General features: G+C 50.7%; 2 protein-coding genes across 5 annotated transcripts in view; one reads left to right on the top strand and one right to left on the bottom strand.

Annotated features, from left to right (window-relative positions):
* Positions 1-10,760, top strand: part of LOC123137029 (uncharacterized) — a 21,428-nt gene extending 10,668 nt beyond the window's left edge. For all 3 annotated transcript variants that reach the window (XM_044556565.1, XM_044556563.1, XM_044556564.1), the window contains one exon: positions 10,224-10,760. In XM_044556565.1, the coding sequence (XP_044412500.1) occupies positions 10,224-10,628 (405 nt within the window). In that variant the 3' untranslated portion in view covers positions 10,629-10,760. The remainder of the gene's footprint in view (positions 1-10,223) is intronic.
* A 336-nt stretch (positions 10,761-11,096) lies between these two features.
* On the bottom strand, positions 11,097-12,473 carry LOC123137030 (transmembrane protein 258). 2 transcript variants are annotated; one of them, XM_044556567.1, is made up of 4 exons: positions 12,287-12,473; positions 12,112-12,206; positions 11,411-11,489; positions 11,097-11,322 (listed from the first exon to the last, which is right to left on the bottom strand). In XM_044556567.1, the coding sequence occupies exons 1-4, from the start codon at positions 12,287-12,289 to the stop codon at positions 11,275-11,277; spliced, it is 225 nt and encodes a 74-aa protein (XP_044412502.1). In that variant the 5' UTR covers positions 12,290-12,473; the 3' UTR covers positions 11,097-11,274. The 2 variants fall into 2 exon arrangements, with proteins under 2 accessions (XP_044412502.1, XP_044412501.1); XM_044556566.1 differs by lacking the exon at positions 12,287-12,473 and having other exon boundaries at positions 12,112-12,212.
* Positions 12,474-15,030: the final 2,557 nt, after the last annotated feature.

Genomic DNA, 15,030 nt, shown 5'->3' with positions numbered 1-15,030 from the left:
CTTACACATATACCCATGCATATGTAGTGTAGTTCCTTGCTTGCGAGTACTTTGGATGAGTACTCACGGTTGCTTTCTCCCCCCTTTTTCCCCCTTTCCTTCTTCCTGGTTGTCGCAACCAGATGCTGGAGTCCAGGAGCCAGACGCCACCGTCGACGACGACCCCTACTACACCGGAGGTGCCTACTACTACGTGCAGCCCGCTGACGACGACCTGGAGTAGTTAGGAGGATCCCAGGCAGGAGGCCTGCGCCTCCTTCGATCTGTATCCCAGTTTGTGCTAGCCATCTTATGACAACTTGTTTAACTTATGTCTGTACTCAGATATTGTTGCTTCCGCTGACTCGTCTATGATCGAGCTCATGTATTCGAGCCCTCGAGGCCCCTGGCTTGTAATATGATGCTTGTATGACTTATTTTTATTTGTAGAGTTGTGTTGTGATATCTTCCCGTGAGTCCCTGATCTTGATCGTACACATTTGCGTGCATGATTAGTGTACGATTGAATCGGGGGCGTCACAAGTTGGTATCAGAGCCGACTGCCTGTAGGAATCCCCCTTCCACACTCCTTGGCCGAAGTCGAGTCTAGACATTACAAAAACTTTTACTAACTTGGCTGTGTGCCTTACGGGCCCACGTCGCCATCGGGTGGTATTAGGATCTTTTACTCCTCGATCTTTGCTCTGGGACTCTGAACTCTTTTCTACTCGGGTAAAACGAATTTACTAACTCTGACATTAGGATCCCGTTACCACGTTCACCCCGAAGTTGGATAAGCCATAGTTATTCTGCAGGATAGCATTTTGAATAGTGCCCGTGTTGTCATTTGACTCCATTGAAACATCTTTGTTTTCAGATGGAACCCGCGAGGCAGGTCGTGCGCCACACTGCGGCCATTGGTGCCTCAGGATCACCTGCTGTGCTAGCTGATATGATGACCTATCTGGGTTATCGCTGGCACCCTGAGTACACCGTCTACGAGGAGTACCAGGACTTTAACCAGGAGCAGTACCGTGCCATCGTCCACCTCTACTCTCGGGAGTATGAGTCCACTACCGTGCTACACACCGCTCATGGTGTTGGAGTGACCATCGAGATGGCAGTCCACGATGCGGCTCATGCTGCTCTGACACGTCTTCGTGGAGAGTATCAGGCATTGGACACTTCCCCTTTCAGGCACATTCCTATCGCATCTGACGTTGGTGCGGAGGGATACTACACTGCCGCCTACTCCACCGTCACCCGAGAGCCTTTCCACCATCAGCGCCTGGTTCTGCATGCTGATGGGCTGGACCGAGCTAACAGAGCTCTTCGCCACGAGTTGTACACCACTCGTCAGCACCTTTACAGGGCTCTGACGCGGTTGCACCCCTTTGTCTGGTCTGGACAGCTGCCGCGTTCTGCGATCTACCCAGCCAGGACCGTGATGCCCCACGGTGTCGGATGGCCAGAGGTGGGAGGCTACTCTCCCGCACTTGGTCCTCTTCTGCCACCTGAGCGTCGGGTTCTACACCAGAGTATCCGCGGCCCCCAGGCCACTGACGTGGAGGACTATCCGTTGCCTCACTACCAGCTGTCAGGTTACAGCTACCTTCACAGTACCTCCTGGGACTGATGTAGTCTTGCTCATTAGTTTTAGATGCACTCGCGAGCCTGCGTGCCGCCTATGATGACTTAGTCTATGTACGGAACTCTGTGTACTGAACTCTATGTCCGACCCCTTTTGTAAGTTATGCCGACTATCTATGTGGTATCTGTCGTGCTCCTTTCATTATGCATGTTTCATCATGAATGACTCTTGTCTATGCAAATTTCTCAATACTGAACTACCCCTGTTATATATTAGCAGGATGGTTAGACCAGCTGGTCGTGGTCGTGGTGGCAACTTCCCACCACCGCCTGAGTACATGGCTGGTATGATCCAACAGCTTGAGATGAATCGCCAGTTCATGGAAAACATGATGGCTCAGTTTCCTCGCCCCAATATGAACCAGCATCCAAACACAACAACTCTGCAGGATTTCATACGCCTCAACCCAAGTGTGTACTGCAGCTCAACCCAGCCGCTGGATGCTGATGACTGGCTCCGTGACATCACCTATGAGATGGAGTCTGCTGATGTAGCCCCTGCCAGCTATGTCACTTTTGCTTCCTTCTTCCTGAAGGGACCCGCAGCTCAATGGTGGGACAGCCATAGGCGTACTCTGCCAGTTGGGACAATCATCTCCTGGCCAGACTTTCAGGCTGCCTTCCGTGCCCGCTTCATTCCTCAGGGAGTCATGGACCGGAAGAAGCGTGAGTTTCGCAACCTCACCCAAGGCAACAAGACTGTTGAAGCTTATCAGCGAGAGTTTCTGGACTTGTCTCGCTATGCTGAAGAGGACATTGCAACTGATGCACGTAGGCAGGAGAAGTTCCGTGACGGCCTTCAAGCTGACATCAAGCTCGCACTTCTAGTGCACGACTTTGCTGATTTCGCCACCTTGGTGAATAAGGCCATCAATGTTGAGACTGGTCTTCAAGATCACCATAGCTCTCAAAGGCGCAACCGTGACACGGGCTCATCTTCGGGCCCGCCCTCGCAGAAGCGTAAGGTATGGATCCCGAACAGCATGTACCGTCCTAATGCACCAGCCCCAAGGCAGTCTTATGCTGCACCTCGTCTGCCTACTGCTCCAACTAGGCAGCCAAGGCTTCCAGCTCCGCCACCCCAAGCTCCTGTTCCCACTCCCAATAATGGCCTGTGCTACAAGTGTGGTCAACCAGGTCACCGTGCTAGGGATTGCTTTCAGAATCAGAATCAACTGGCCCTTCCAGCTACTGGCCGTGGAAACAACCAGGCCCGCAACAACAATGCCAAGTCTTATGGCCGTGTTCATGCCAACCACATTGATCTGAATGAAGCTCAAGACCAGCCTGCTACTGTGATGGGTACACTCCTCGTAAATTCAGTACCAGCATCCGTTTTATTTGATACAGGTGCATCGCATTCATTCATGTCAGAAGATTTTGCATACAAGCACGATGTTAAATTTGAGCAGATGAACACTCCGGTAGTGGTAAAAAACCCCGCGGGACAATGTCAGACCTCCATGGTTGGCATTGACGTCCCCGTGGAAATCGAAGGGTTGGAGTTTCGTGCCTCGCCCATTATACTGAAGTCGTCTAACATTGACCTCATTCTGGGAATGGATTGGTTAAAGGCGCATACTGCTTCTATCGTTTGCGCCACTAAGACCGTCCATCTGCTACACCCTTCTGATGAAATAATTAGCTACGATGCTCATCTGGTTCGGAATGCCGAGGCCAGACTTTATGCCTTAAACGCATTGAACGCTGCACCACTTGAGGGCATTGAAAACATTCCCGTCGTGCGTGAATTCCTAGACGTCTTTCCTGAAGAACTCCCAGGGATTCCCCCTGCTAGAGCTGTCGAATTCGTCATCGACTTGAAACCAGGCACCACTCCTATAGCCAAGCGACCCTACAAGATGCCGCCGCATGAACTCCTTGAGCTTAAGGAGGAAATCGATAAATCTCTTCGAAGTGGTTTCATTCGCCCAAGTTTCTCTCCTTGGGGAGCACCTTCTCTCTTTGTCAAGAAGAAAGATGGGACGAACCGATTGGTCCAAGACTACCGTCCTATAAATCAAGCTACCATTCAGAATAAGTATCCTCTTCCTCGGATCAATGATCTGTATGATCAATTGGCTGGTTCATCAGTGTTCTCTAAACTCGACTTGAGGTTGGGTTACCACCAGATCCGTGTTCGTGAGGAAGATATCCCCAAGACCGCCTTTGTGACTCGTTATGGTTCATACGAGTACACCGTCATGTCTTTCGGCTTAACTAATGCTCCAGCCACCTTCTCTCGCCTGATGAACTATATATTCATGGATTACCTCGACAAGTTCGTCGTGGTTTATCTGGATGATATTCTGGTATTTTCCAAGAACGAAGAGGAACATGCTGAACATCTTCGCCTCGTGCTGGAAAAGCTACGAGAGCATCAACTTTATGCCAAGTTCTCCAAATGTGAATTCTGGCTTCCCGAAGTAACCTATCTCGGGCATGTCATCTCTAAGGATGGTATTGCCGTCAACCCTGAACGAGTTCAGGCTATTCTCGATTGGACTCCTCCGAAGAACGTTAAGCAAGTCAGAAGTTTTCTCGGTCTCGCCAGCTACTGCCGTCGATTCGTCGAGAACTTCTCCAAGATTGCCAGGCCTCTGACTAACCTATTGCATAAGGGCGTCAAGTTCCAATGGACAGATAAATGTCAGGAAAGTTTCCAGGCACTCAAGGACAAGTTGACTTCTGCCCCAGTACTAGCTCCACCTGATACTAAGAAGGACTTCGTCATTTACTGCGACGCTTCCCGTCAAGGATTAGGCTGTGTCCTAATGCAAGAGCGCAAAGTGGTTGCTTATGCCTCTCGTCAATTGCGCCCTCACGAAGAGAACTACCCAGTTCACGACCTCGAACTTGCTGCTGTCATTCATGCACTAAAACAGTGGCGACATTACCTACTCGGTAATCGTTGCGAGATCTTCACTGACCACCAAAGTCTGAAGTATCTATTTACTCAGCCAGACCTGAACCTCCGTCAGCAGAGATGGATGGAGACTGTTGCAGACTTTGATTTGGGTATTTCCTATACCCCAGGCAAGGCTAATGTAATGGCTGATGCCTTGAGCCGCAAGTCTTACTGCAACCACCTCCAGGTTCACAAAGTTCAGCCCTCACTTGTTGAAGAATTCAGAAAGCTAAACCTCCATATTGTTCCTCCGGGTGCACTCGCTCCCCCTCCCCCGGAGTTCCGCAAGATGAATCTCCGTGTTATTTCCCAGGGTTCCCTCTGTACCCTGGCTGTTGAACCCGATCTCGTGGGCACCATAAAGACAATGCAGGGATTTGACTCTGAAGTCTACAAGATTAAGCAAGACCTCAAAGAAGGAGGTTCCTCATCCTTCACTATTGCTGATGATGGCGCCTTGTACTTCAAAGGCCGCCTAGTGGTGCCGTGTAAGAAGGAAAACCTGAATATGACCCAGGAGGTTATGAAAGAAGCTCATGATACGCCTCTATGTATCCATCCTGGTAGTACGAAGATGTATCAAGACATTCGTCAGAGATTCTGGTGGTCTAACATGAAGCAAGACATTGCTCGTTATGTTGCTGAATGTGACGTTTGCCGTCGTATCAAAGCAGAACATCAAAGGCCTGCTGGAACTCTGCAACCTATATCTATTCCGGAATGGAAATGGGACCATGTCGAGATGGACTTCGTTACTGGATTTCCCAAATCGCAAAAGGGTAATGATGCTATTCTTGTCGTCATTGACCGACTTTCTAAGGTTGCACATTTTCTGGCGGTCAAGGAAACGATCACTGCTAGTCAGCTTGCAACTCTCTACATGACCAGAATTGTTTCGCTTCACGGTATTCCACTGGTTATCAGTTCAGACCGTGGCAGTTTATTCACTTCAAGATTCTGGGCAAGTTTCCAAGAAGCTATGGGCACTCATCTGTCTTTCAGCACTGCTTTTCATCCTCAGTCACAAGGGCAAGTTGAACGTGTCAACCAAGTTCTCGAAGACATGCTTCGAGCTTGTGTCATTTCCTTCGGCAAGAAATGGGAGGAATCTCTTCCGTATGCTGAGTTCTCTTATAATAATAGCTACCAAGCTAGTCTGAAGATGGCCCCCTTCGAAGTGTTATATGGACGAAAGTGTCGAACCCCTCTGAACTGGTCAGAAACTGGGGAACGTCCACTCTTCGGTCCGGATATTATCCAACATGCCGAAGAACAAGTCCACATTATTCGCGAGAATCTCAAGACTGCTCAGTCACGTCAGAAGAGTCAGTATGACCGACATCATAAAGACATGGTCTATCAACCTGGCGAAAAGGCCTATCTTCGCGTTACACCAATGAAGGGTGCTCACCGCTTCGGGATCAAGGGCAAGCTAGCTCCTCGCTATATTGGCCCATTCACTATTCTGGAAAGGCGTGGAAAAGTGGCATATCAACTGGAGCTTCCGTCGAACCTTTCTCAGGTTCACGATGTGTTCCATGTGTCACAACTCCGCCGTTGCTTCAAGGACCCAATCCGAGCTGTGGATCATGAAGTGCTCGAATTGCAACAGGACCTCTCCTATAAAGAGCATCCGGTCCGCATTCTCGACCAAGCTGAACGCCGCACACGCCAGAAGGCGATCAAGTTCCTCAAGGTCCAGTGGTCGCACCATTCTGAAGATGAAGCCACCTGGGAACGTGAGGATCGCCTGCGTGATGAATACCCCGCACTGTTTCCTTCTACCTCCTAAATCTCGGGACGAGATTTCTTGTAGTGGAGGAGATTTGTAACGCCCGGATAATTAGGCTACAGTAAAATTCTTCTAATGATGCCATGTCGTCCGTGTTACTGTTGCTAATCAGGTGGTAGTTCAAAATCATTGCAATTCAAAATATGAATTAGTGACAAACGCCCTAAATTTTCAAAAGGCAAAGCGAAAATGTTCGGGGGTTGCCAAATATTGCACTGGTAATTATGGTGAAGCAAACACCATTTTATAAAATGCCTAAATGCCCTAAAATTAAATAAAACAGAAAGGGAAATAAATAAAAGAAAGAGATTACAGAAGAAAAAAAAAACAAAACAAAAGGGAGGGGGGAGCCCCCTGGACCAGGCAGCCCAACCCACCCGCACGGCCACCACCCAACCCCCTGGCCCGCAATCAGCCTGGCCGGCCCAGCCGGCCCAGTCCCCGCACAGCGTCCCCTTCCCCTGTTCCCCCGACGCGGGTCGGAACAGGGCGCGTCCCAGCCGAACCCACCTCGCCGGCGACGAGGCGTGGGGATAAGGACGCCGACGCCGCGCCCCCTCGGTCTCCCCTCCCACTCGCCCCCACGCTCGCCCTCGGCCCCCGCGCCTCTCCCTCTCCCCTCCAGATCCATCTCCCCCTACTTCCCCTCCGTAACCGAGCGCCGCCGTCGCCATGGCTGCGCCATAACCGCGGCCACCGGCCATCCCGCGCCTCGCTTGCACGTCCACGAGACGCGCCGACGACCTCTGCTTCGGCTACGCCTCGCCATCGAGCTCGAGGAGCACCGCAGGCCCCGGATTGGGTCGTCTGCTTCCTCGACGGCCGCCGGCGATCCCCTTCCTCCCCGACGAGCTCTGCTGCTCCTAAGCCACCACGGGTCTTTCTTGACCGCTCGGTGAGCTCCACTCCGTCCTCTCCCCCTCTCCTTCTTCGCCTCTCGGTGCCCTAGCTAGCTACCGCCGAAGCACCCGACCGCGCCGCCGCCTGCACGCGTCGCCGGTGCCCTTCCGGTGACCAAATGGTCACGGGGCCGAGTCCTTGTGCTCGGCGCGACGCGCAGCTCCCCCCTGGCCTCCCCGCTAGCCCCGAAGCGCACGGTGTTGCCGTCTTCATTTCGCGCCCGAACCACCTCACCGCCGGCGAGCTCGTGGCGCTCGACTCCGGCCACCACCGCCTCTACAACCACCCCCACTCACTTCGCCGTCGTCTTGCCGTTCGAACGCGACCGGTCCCGCTCGGTTTGGTGCACCATGGGCGAAACCCGCCACGCTCCCGAGCCGCGCCGCCGCGAAAACGGACTCGCCGGCGTCTAAACGCCGGCCGGCTGATGTGGCGTGCGTGGGGTTCACCCCCTGGGTCACTGCCTGTGGGCCTGGGGCCCCAACTGGCCAAGTTGACCGGGTCAACTACGCTGATGTGGCAACCACTGACACTGACATGTGGGCCCCATGTCTTAAAACGAATAAAAATAAAGAGATAAATTGCTAATTAATTAAATTAATTAATTAAACACTAATCTCTCACTGACTACCGGGCCCCACCCACTAATTAACCCAATTTAGTTAGTTTTAAAATTCTGTTAATATCCCTGACAATGACATGTGGGTCCCACTGGACCCACCTGTCTGGTTTGACTGGTCAACTGACCAGTTGACCTGCTGACATCACTCTGATGTCATGCTGACGTCATCGTTCACTGTTTTGGATAATGTTGGAATTAAATAACTAAATAAAATCAGAAAATGATTTAAATCTTTAGAAAATCATATCTTTTAATCCGTAACTCGGATGAAAATACTTTCTATATGAAAGTTGCTCAGAACGACGAGACGATTCCGGATACGCAGTCCGTTCGTCCACCACACCCCCCTAACCTATCGAACCCGCAACTTTCCCCCTCCGGCTCCTCTGCCCGAAAACACGAAACACCGGGAATACTTTCCCGGATGTTTCCCCCCTTAACCGGTACCACCTCATACCACGTTAGGGCACGCCTAGCATCGCTTCTTGACATGTCATGCATCGATATGCATCTGTTTACTTGGTATTCATTGTTTCTTCCCCCTCTTCTCTCCGGTAGACTACGAGACCGACGCTGCTGCTGCCCAGTTCGACTACGGAGTTGACGACCCCTCTCTCTTGCCAGAGCAACCAGGCAAGCCCCCCCCCTTGATCACCAGATATCGCCTATTCTTCTCTATACTGCTTGCATTAGAGTAGTGTAGCATGTTACTGCTTTCCGTTGATCCTATTCTGATGCATAGCCTGACATTGTTGCTACACCTGTTGATACCTTACCTGCAATCCTAAATGCTTAGTATAGGATGCTAGTTTATCATCATTGGCCCTACATTCATGTCAGTCTGCCTTGCTATACTATCGGGCCGTGATCACCTGGGAGGTGATCACGGGTATATATTATACATACATACATACTATACAGATGGTGACTAAAGTCGGTCAGCTCGAAGAGTACCCGCGAGTGATTCACGGATTGGGGGCTGAAAGGACCTTTGTCCCGACGGCCCTCTGTGTGGATCTTTTGTGGCGGAGCGACAGGGCAGGTTGAGACCACCTAGGAGACAGGTGGGCCTGGCCCTGTTCGGCGTTCGCGGATACTTAACACGCTTAACGAGATCTTGGTATTTGATCTGAGTCTGGCTACGAGCCTATACGCACTAACCATCTACGTGGGAGTAGTTATGGGTATCCCGACGTCGTGGTATCAGCCGAAGCACTTCAGACGTCAGCGACGGAGCGGCGCGCGCCGGATTGGAACGTAAGCCTGCTCTTGTATTAAGGGGGCTAGTTCTGCTTTCGGCCGCGTACGCAACGTGCAGGTGTGCTATGGGCGATGGGCCCAGACCCCTGTGCGCTTAGGTTTAGACCGGCGTGCTGGCCTCTCTGTTTTGCCTAGGTGGGGCTGCGACGTGTTGATCTTCCGAGGCCGGGCATGACCCAGGAAAGTGTGTCCGGCCAAATGGGATCGAGCGTGTTGGGCTATGTGGTGCACCCCTGCAGGGAAGTTTAATCTATTCGAATAGCCGTGATCTTCGGTAACAGGACGACTTGGAGTTGTACCTTGACCTTATGACAACTAGAACCGGATACTTAATAAAACACACCCTTCCAAGTGCCAGATACAACCGGTGGTCGCTCTACCTCAGGGATATGAGGAGGGGATCGCCGGGTAGGATTATGCTACTCGAGATGCTACTTGGAGATGTTACTTGGAGATGCTACATGGAGGACTTCCATCTACTCTCTTCTACATGCTGCAAGGCGGAGGCTGCCAGAAGCGTAGTCTTCGATAGGACTAGTTATCCCCCTCTTATTCTGGCTTTCTGCAGTTCAGTCCACTGATATGGCCTACTTACACATATACCCATGCATATGTAGTGTAGTTCCTTGCTTGCGAGTACTTTGGATGAGTACTCACGGTTGCTTTCTCCCCCCTTTTTCCCCCTTTCCTTCTTCCTGGTTGTCGCAACCAGATGCTGGAGTCCAGGAGCCAGACGCCACCGTCGACGACGACCCCTACTACACCGGAGGTGCCTACTACTACGTGCAGCCCGCTGACGACGACCTGGAGTAGTTAGGAGGATCCCAGGCAGGAGGCCTGCGCCTCCTTCGATCTGTATCCCAGTTTGTGCTAGCCATCTTATGACAACTTGTTTAACTTATGTCTGTACTCAGATATTGTTGCTTCCGCTGACTCGTCTATGATCGAGCTCATGTATTCGAGCCCTCGAGGCCCCTGGCTTGTAATATGATGCTTGTATGACTTATTTTTATTTGTAGAGTTGTGTTGTGATATTTTCCCGTGAGTCCCTGATCTTGATCGTACACATTTGCGTGCATGATTAGTGTACGATTGAATCGGGGGCGTCACAGGTGGTCACGCAAAACATCATCTTTGTCAACGCACGTCGGAAGGTTGAGTCACTAGCCGAAAAGATCAGTGGCAGGGGGTACACCGTCTCGGCAAGCCATGGTGGTATGGACCAGCATGCCAGAGATGTTGCCGTCCAGGATCTCCGGTCAGGATCATCCCGTGTCCTCGTCACCACCGACATTCGTGGTGCCAACGCGGTGCAGGTCCCTGTTGTCATCAACTATGATCTGCCAACACAACCAGTACAATACCTTCGTCATGTTCGACGAAGTGGACAGCCTGGAGGGATTGGTGTCGCTATCAGCTTCGTTGCTCGTGCTGATGAGCGTGTTCTGTCTGACATCCAAAGGTTCTGCAATACTCAGTTGGCAAAGTTACCCTCCGACGTCGCTGACCTCCTGTGAGCAATTCCGTAGTTGGATATGGTGCACAGATGGCTATCTAGACTTCTTTTTTTTCTATCGTTGGTGAATCGTTTTGTGGGATTGAAACTTGTTGAGTTCTCCGGTATTATGTCATGGTGGTTTGAAACTGAATTGAATGTGGTGCAAATAGTTGTTTGAAATGTTTTGTTGGTTCATCTGTTGTCTACTATTGTTATATTGTGTTGGTGCACATATGCTGCTAGTGAGCAACGTTATGCACACAGGTTACAGAATCCTTTAAGCCAGAACAAATAATGCAGGTCATGCTTGGATTGAACTTTGGACCAGATTACATATAGCAAGTAAGGTTTGGGTGTGAATGTGTAGGTCACCTATAATATCAAAGAATGTTCTTCCACTGAATGAATCTGGTGTTAGTACCAGTACGAAACTGATAAAAGTTAACTTTGCTTCAGTTTGCAGGCAATAACTACAGGCACCTCAATATTTCTATTCAGTATTTGTATTATGATAGTAATATGTCATGTAACATGAGAAGCGAGGGTTAACTGAAATAAACTTCTAAATACAAGACTACATGTAAACACGAATTTTCAATCTTTGATGTCCTTTCCCCTAGAGAAATTCTTGGATGTCCATGTAGGTATAGGCTGCAAGTCCCTTGTCAGACATAAACACCACTTGCCAGGAGAACAAAAAGAGATCCAAAACCCTGTGAAACAAACAAAGCAAATTTCGTAAATATGTCAACCAGCTCTACATACGAACTGATGAAACAATCAGCATTTTAGTGGGCTCACCAGAAAAACGGAAGCAACAGCTGCGGTGGTGAGCTCCTTGGCTAAGCTTCGGCTGCGCGTGGATACGGTCGCTTCATAACTGGCATATAGAGAGATCAAAGAATCAACAAAATGGTGGGTAGTCTTTTGTCAACGGACTAATCTATAAGTATATAACCATATCTATGAATGGTCCTCTGTAATTCAACATGAACGAAGAACGAAGTTGCTTCGCCTCACAACCAAGGAACTGCAAACATATACCCGATAACCCACGCGCAAATTGAGTTGTGAAACGTCAGTAAAAAGAGAGAATAAAACATGTACCAAACAACAGTAGCGCATGTAGGCAGCACACAAATTTTCCCTGAGGTCCAATAGCAAATTGCCACTAGTAGGCGCGAGCACGAGAAGCACATGTACCAAACAAGAGTGAATTGATGCATCTGCACTGAACACTAACTGTGCAACTTATAGAATGCAAGTGCCAATGTGTAGCTGTGTTACTAGTGCCCCTGTAATATGTTGGTGTTTTCTACTCGTACATCCGATAGTACTACATCCTAACAGCCAATAAGCGGCTCTACTTGCAGGTCGACGACTCGAGAACCAATCGCCACTGGGTCACTGAACAATTCACATCCAAGTACCCGAATCAAGCACGAGCGGAGCGGAGCGGAGGAGAGAAGAAGAGGAGAGGCAGGGGTTGGTTGCTCACGCACATGAAGAAGGAGGCGGTGAGCATGAGGCCGACGGCGACCGTGAGGACGGCTAGCGCGGGGTACCAGGCCACCGGCAGCGGGCTCGAGATCGACGCCTGCATCGCGCCAACGGCATCTCCCGAGTCAGGGGGGCGGAAGCAAAACCCTAGAAGAGATTTGAGGCGGGGAAGCTTACCATTCCGGATCTCAAGTCTGAACCTTGTGATCTCCTCTCCTCGCGAAGCGGGGTCCCTGTCCTCAGGTCAGGTACACTTGGAGTGGCTGGTGTGCAATTGCAAACGCATGTGCCGGCTCGCTCCCGGGGCTTACTCCATGGTTAAGCACCGCTACGTCTTTAATTTTTCTTTTTCACAAATGTAAGAATAGACGCAGACACTTGTATTTGTATACACGCACATGTAACTTACATTTGTGAGCACCTTTGACAAAGTCAGCAAATTTTCTGACTAAGAGCATCTGCAGTTGGGCACCCAAGCCCGCCTCAAATGCCCGGGCTGCCTGCCTGGCCGGTAAAAAAAACATCCCAGACGGGCGCCTCAAACCGGCCTCAAACTCCCTGTTTAACCGGAACCCCTCATATCTAGCTTAAATATGGGACGGATATGGCCACATGAAAATACTTCGAAACTCGATGGTCTGAATCTCGTCTCCTACGTCGGACAGATGGCACAGCGTGGCGCCGCTATGGCAGGCTGCGTAGTGCCATAACTCGGCTATTTAAGCCGATCGCCGGCACCGAAACCCTACTCGTCCACATTTCCTCCCGCCCGCCCGCCGCCGCTGCCACTTTCCAGTCGTCCGCTACCACTAGTAGCCATGCCCCCATGCCTCTAGGTAAAGAGCTACCCATACCTAATATCGGAGCGCCGACTGCAGCTCCTTGAGCAGATTCAGCAAGGTGTGAAGCCCGGATCGCCGCAAGGCTACCTTCGGACGCGGTGGATCTAGTGAAGGACTTGGAGGAGGAGGAGGAGGAGGAGGGGGAGGGCGAGCAGAAGGAGGAGGAGGGTGAGCACCTTTGAGAAAGTCAACAAATTTTCTGACTAAGAGCATCTACAGTCGAGCACCCCAAGCCAGCCTCAAACGCCCGGGCGGCCTGCCTGGTCAGTGACCGGTAAAAGAAAAACATCCCAGACGGGCACCTCAAACCGGTCTCAAACTCCCGGGTTAACTGGAACCCCTCATATCTAGTTTAAATATGGGACGGATATGGGGTCCCATAAGAAAATACTCTGAAGCTCGATGGTCTGAATCTCGCCTCCTTCGTCGGACGGATGGCACAGCGTGGCGCCGCTCTGGCAGCTGCATAGTGCCCTAACTTGGCTATTTAAGCCGATCGCCGGCACCGAAACCCTACCCGTCCACATTTCCTCCCTCTCGCTCGCCGCCGCTGCCACTTTCTAATCATCGTCCGCCACCACTAGTAGCCATGCCCCCATGCCTCCAGGTAAGGAGCTACCCATACCTAACGCCGGAGCGCCGACTACAGCTCCTTGAGAAGATTCGGCAAGGTGTGAAGCCCGGATCGCCGCAAGGCTACCTTCGGATGCGGTGGATCCAGTGAAGGACTTGGAGGAGGAGGAGGAGGAGGAGGACGGGGAGGGCGAGCAGAAGGAGTAGGAGGAGGACGGGGAGGGCGAGCAGAAGGAGCAGGAGGAGGATGTGGGGGACGCGGAGCAACAGGCGATCCTCGATTCCCTCCTGTCGAAATCAGAGGAGGAGGCCAATCGACGTCGTCTGCACGAGGCGAAGGCAAAGAACGTCGCGGAAGCCGATGACATGGTTGAGTATATGGATGAGGAGGAGGAGGAGGCCTCCTTCGCGCCCATCTACCCGGTGCTCGGCACCTTCGTCGTGGACATCTCCGACGACGAGCGGTAGTTAGGCTAACATGATATGCATAGTACATAGATTTTTTTTTGCATGGTTTATATGCATTTAGGGGATGAAAAATGAGAGAGTCGGATGCATAGCACAAAGTATGAGGTGTGACCGGTTAGTCCTTGCAGACGCGCTCGGTCACGTCGGCGGGCGTTTGAGGGACCGAATTTCTCAAGTCCGACCATAGATGCTCTGATGAAGTTGTAAACTTGAGAAATTCAAAAAAATACAAACACACATTTTTTTAAAAAAATCAGCATCATCCTTAATTAAAGTTTATGATTACAAGGAGATGAACTGCCTCGGGGGTGGATTAGCCATACATGCAACCTCTTGGATGAATCTATGAGTTAGAGAGTGTGTTTCTCGATTGGCCTTCAAAGATGATCTCTACACTCACAAAAGAGAGCAACTTCTCCGGTGTCATGTGTGATATGGGCATAAGCACACTTAGTTCCTTCCTTTGGAAATCTAACTGCTCCTTGACAATCACTGGCTACCAAAATCTTCTGAGCGACAATCTCCACACTGAGGCATGGAGCTTGTTTACAAGCTAGGACTTCAAGCATTTTTGGCTGTATTTGCCCCTCAAAAACAGGTGGTGAGGGTCCTTTATAGGCTCCATTGCTATCTCTCACAACAACAGCTACTGAATCTGTATGTTGGTTCGTCGGTTCTTCCCCACCGCGGCATCGGCCTTAGTTTTGATCACTCCCATCAATGGGGTAGTCTAGTTTTCCTCGACCATCGTTGGTGTAGAAAGCTTTCTTCCCTGCTATTATGTTCTACCAGTTCCATGTTATTTATGTAGCTCTGGACAAATGGATGACCCGACAAAGGGGGCTAGTAGATCTCTTCATGTAAAGCTTTACATCTTGCAAACAATATGGACCACAAGGTAATGAAGCACGTCACGTGTTCCTCTATTCTCAAGGTCTCAATCGTGGTATTGATGAAGTCGTGTGGGTACTGCTTAGCTGACATACTTATGTGCTCTACTAGACACTCATCTGCCAACTCCCACACATAATATGCAAC

Source organism: Triticum aestivum, chromosome 6B, assembly GCF_018294505.1.
Source record: "Triticum aestivum cultivar Chinese Spring chromosome 6B, IWGSC CS RefSeq v2.1, whole genome shotgun sequence".
Taxonomy (NCBI): Eukaryota; Viridiplantae; Streptophyta; class Magnoliopsida; order Poales; family Poaceae; genus Triticum; species Triticum aestivum.
This window is presented reverse-complemented; position numbering and strand designations above follow the sequence as displayed.

Excerpts from the sequence above, each read along its gene's own strand:
- LOC123137030 (XM_044556566.1), bottom strand. The coding sequence starts at position 12,212 with ATGCAGGCGTCGATCTCGAGCCCGCTGCCGGTGGCCTGGTACCCCGCG. Across the intron at positions 11,490-12,111 it reads CTCACCGCCTCCTTCTTCAT|TTATGAAGCGACCGTATCCA; the intron begins GTGCGTGAGCAA and ends TCTATATGCCAG. Across the intron at positions 11,323-11,410 it reads CTGTTGCTTCCGTTTTTCTG|GGTTTTGGATCTCTTTTTGT; the intron begins GTGAGCCCACTA and ends TTTGTTTCACAG.